This window comes from Austrofundulus limnaeus, unplaced genomic scaffold, assembly GCF_001266775.1.
Source record: "Austrofundulus limnaeus strain Quisiro unplaced genomic scaffold, Austrofundulus_limnaeus-1.0 Scaffold196, whole genome shotgun sequence".
In the NCBI taxonomy this organism is placed as follows: domain Eukaryota; kingdom Metazoa; phylum Chordata; class Actinopteri; order Cyprinodontiformes; family Rivulidae; genus Austrofundulus; species Austrofundulus limnaeus.
Genome location: NW_013952598.1, coordinates 311,028 through 313,012, shown reverse-complemented (window position 1 = coordinate 313,012; position 1,985 = coordinate 311,028). Strand labels below are relative to the sequence as shown.

Genomic DNA, 1,985 nt, shown 5'->3' with positions numbered 1-1,985 from the left:
TTAAGCTCCAAAGTTTTTATCAGTCAGATTCCACCGTGAAAAATGTCTGTTTTATCCCCTTTTATAAGTTTTTGGCCATTGACTATCTTTAAATCGCTGCTTCCTGGTACAACAGTCGGCTCTGGAAGCGATCGCTTTTTTCTTTTTTTATTTTCTTCATTTTTTGAAGCGAGTGGTTGAAGCAAATGGAGTGTAAGAGACCCCTGGTGGCTGAAGAAAAAAATCCATGGATAAGCCGCACCGGACAATAAGCCGCATGGTTCAAAGTTCAGGAAAAAAGTCACGGCTTATAGTCCGAAAAATACGGTAACTGGATGCCACTGTATTTTTAGAGCTACGGTAAAAAATTGTAAATATAGTATATATCAAGTATTATGTGTTTAGTAAGGTTTTGTCTTTTTGTTTTCAGTGAATATATCACATCAGTCAGAATTGACTAGGAGCACAAAAGTTACTTGTGGGACAGCTTAGAAAATTTACAAATACCAAAGGGGGGATTTGTAGCAGCACAGTTTTGGGCCAAAAGTGGGGTATGTAGGGGCACAGTTTTGGGGACAGTTTAGAAAATTTACAAATACTAAAGGCATACATGTCAACAAATCATCCTACAGGCTCTGACATGTTAGATAAATTTGAAAATGAGGTTTTGAAGAAATCCGAAACACTTGAAAAAATTTCTGATATTGCTCTATACGTCCGTATACCTGCAAAATGACGTAAAATCCTTATAACTTACGGACAATCCGTACAAGCTGACATGTTTGCAAAGTGGGGATTTGTAGGAGCACAGTTTTGGGCCAAAGGATATGTAGGTGAGATGTGATTAGGTTTAGGTGTGGCTCTAGGTGTGACTGACTCTTTTTAGCATATTAATAGACACTATGTGGCTCACAGCAGGGGAGTGGGGGAGGTAGAGGCCAAGGTCTTCTGCGCAAAAAGGCACAGCCTTAGTCAAACTAGTGTCAGCAATCATTCAAACTGCAGTTTGGCAGAAAATGTAGTGTTTCTGGTTCTCTTCATCTTCATTTCTTCAGCGTTCTGTGCAGTTCTTTCATTAATTTTCTGAGACATCTGATCAAAAGTACCCACTGAAGGACTGTAGAAACACTCAGACCTTTCCTTTTCCAGCTGAATGGAGACCTCCCGCTCAGTCTCAGCGATGATGGAGTGATGAACGTTCAGGAGTTTGTTTCCAGGATTCTAAACCACAACAAGCTGCCGACACAGTCTGCCTCCACACCTTACAGGCAGCTTAAACGCCATCACTCTACTCAGGTAAGCCATCAGGTAGAGTTCCCGTGCCTTGTGAAATCAAGTGTGATTTCATGTCTTGTGACCATTTTGAAACAAGGACATTAAACGCAGCAGTGTGATGTTTCCAAGTTAAAAGCTGAACAGAGCTGGAGCTTTTGTTATTGCTCATCTTGCAGCCTTTTGATGAAGAAGGTCGCAGGATCTCTGCTTTACCCAGCACCTTCAGCATGCGTCTCCTCTCTGTACTCGACGACGGATCGGGTTTCACTCCAACTGAGTCCATCCTGGATGTTTGGATAGAAGAGGGAGTTGAAAACAGTGCTGAGATCTTGCAGGTAGCGCACCTGTGGATTGTTTTACAATAAGATCATTTTTAAGGGGGAAATGCATTATTATTATTATTATTACTACATTTTTTATGCTTTCAGGCTTTGAATTTTGACCTGGATGGAAAACTGAGTCTCAGTGACCTCACCACAGCTCTTGAGAGCGAGCTGCTCATCACCAAGAATGGGATTCACCAAGCAGCACTGGCCAGTTTCAAAGCGGAGATCAGATATCTCCTGTAAGTCTGAATCCTGGATGTAAAGCAGCTCACAATGGGCCTCATGCAAGAATCGTTCGTACGCACAGATTTGTTCTTAAGTTATGCGTACGAGTGATTTAGGAGAATTTGTGGCATTCACCAATGTTTTCGTATTCTAAGATTTTTTTCAGATACGAACAAAATT

The 1,985-nt window shown here is 41.3% G+C and overlaps 1 protein-coding gene across 1 annotated transcript in view; it reads left to right on the top strand.

The window, feature by feature from the left end:
- The window catches only part of nin (ninein (GSK3B interacting protein)), a gene marked incomplete at both ends in the record, with an annotated part of 62,911 nt that overhangs the window by 1,729 nt on the left and 59,197 nt on the right, over nt 1-1,985 (top strand). Inside the window, 3 exon segments of the mRNA XM_014018579.1 lie at nt 1,129-1,275; nt 1,431-1,589; nt 1,683-1,819. Coding sequence (XP_013874033.1) covers nt 1,129-1,275; nt 1,431-1,589; nt 1,683-1,819 — 443 coding nt within the window.